The sequence below is a fragment of the Myotis brandtii genome, unplaced genomic scaffold, assembly GCF_000412655.1.
Source record: "Myotis brandtii unplaced genomic scaffold, ASM41265v1 scaffold454, whole genome shotgun sequence".
In the NCBI taxonomy this organism is placed as follows: Eukaryota; Metazoa; Chordata; class Mammalia; order Chiroptera; family Vespertilionidae; genus Myotis; species Myotis brandtii.
The window spans coordinates 2016703-2017031 of NW_005367354.1; the positions used below are offsets into that span (position 1 = coordinate 2016703).

A 329-nucleotide genomic window follows, 5' to 3' on the forward strand; every position below is an offset into this window, starting at 1 on the left:
CCCAGCGCGCCCCGGCCGATGGGCACCAGAGCTGCAGCGCACACCCCGGGACAAGCTCTCGTCCCGCAAGCGGGGAACGGAGGTGCGGGTGTAACCCGGTGGAGTCCTCTCTCAGGCGGCCCCTTCTCTTAATTTGCTCTCCCTTTTCTGTTCTCCGCACCTCCTCCTTCCAGCCCCTGTTTTCTTGGGCTCCATCCTCTCCGAAAGCCCATCCCAGAAGCTGCGGCGGCCTGGGCCTTGCCACCGGGACAGAGGACTCCCTTCCTCCCGGGTGTGTCTGCAGCGCCTCCTGCAGGCGATAGGGGGCTGGTGCAGGCCTGTGTGTCCCC

General features: G+C 66.6%; 1 protein-coding gene across 1 annotated transcript in view; it reads right to left on the reverse strand.

The window, feature by feature from the left end:
* Nucleotides 1-321, reverse strand: part of GAREML (GRB2 associated, regulator of MAPK1-like) — a 16605-nt gene extending 16284 nt beyond the window's left edge. The window contains exon 1 of the mRNA XM_005874897.2: nt 161-321. Within this exon, the coding sequence (XP_005874959.1) occupies nt 161-212 (52 nt within the window). The 5' untranslated portion in view covers nt 213-321. The remainder of the gene's footprint in view (nt 1-160) is intronic.
* Nucleotides 322-329: the final 8 nt, after the last annotated feature.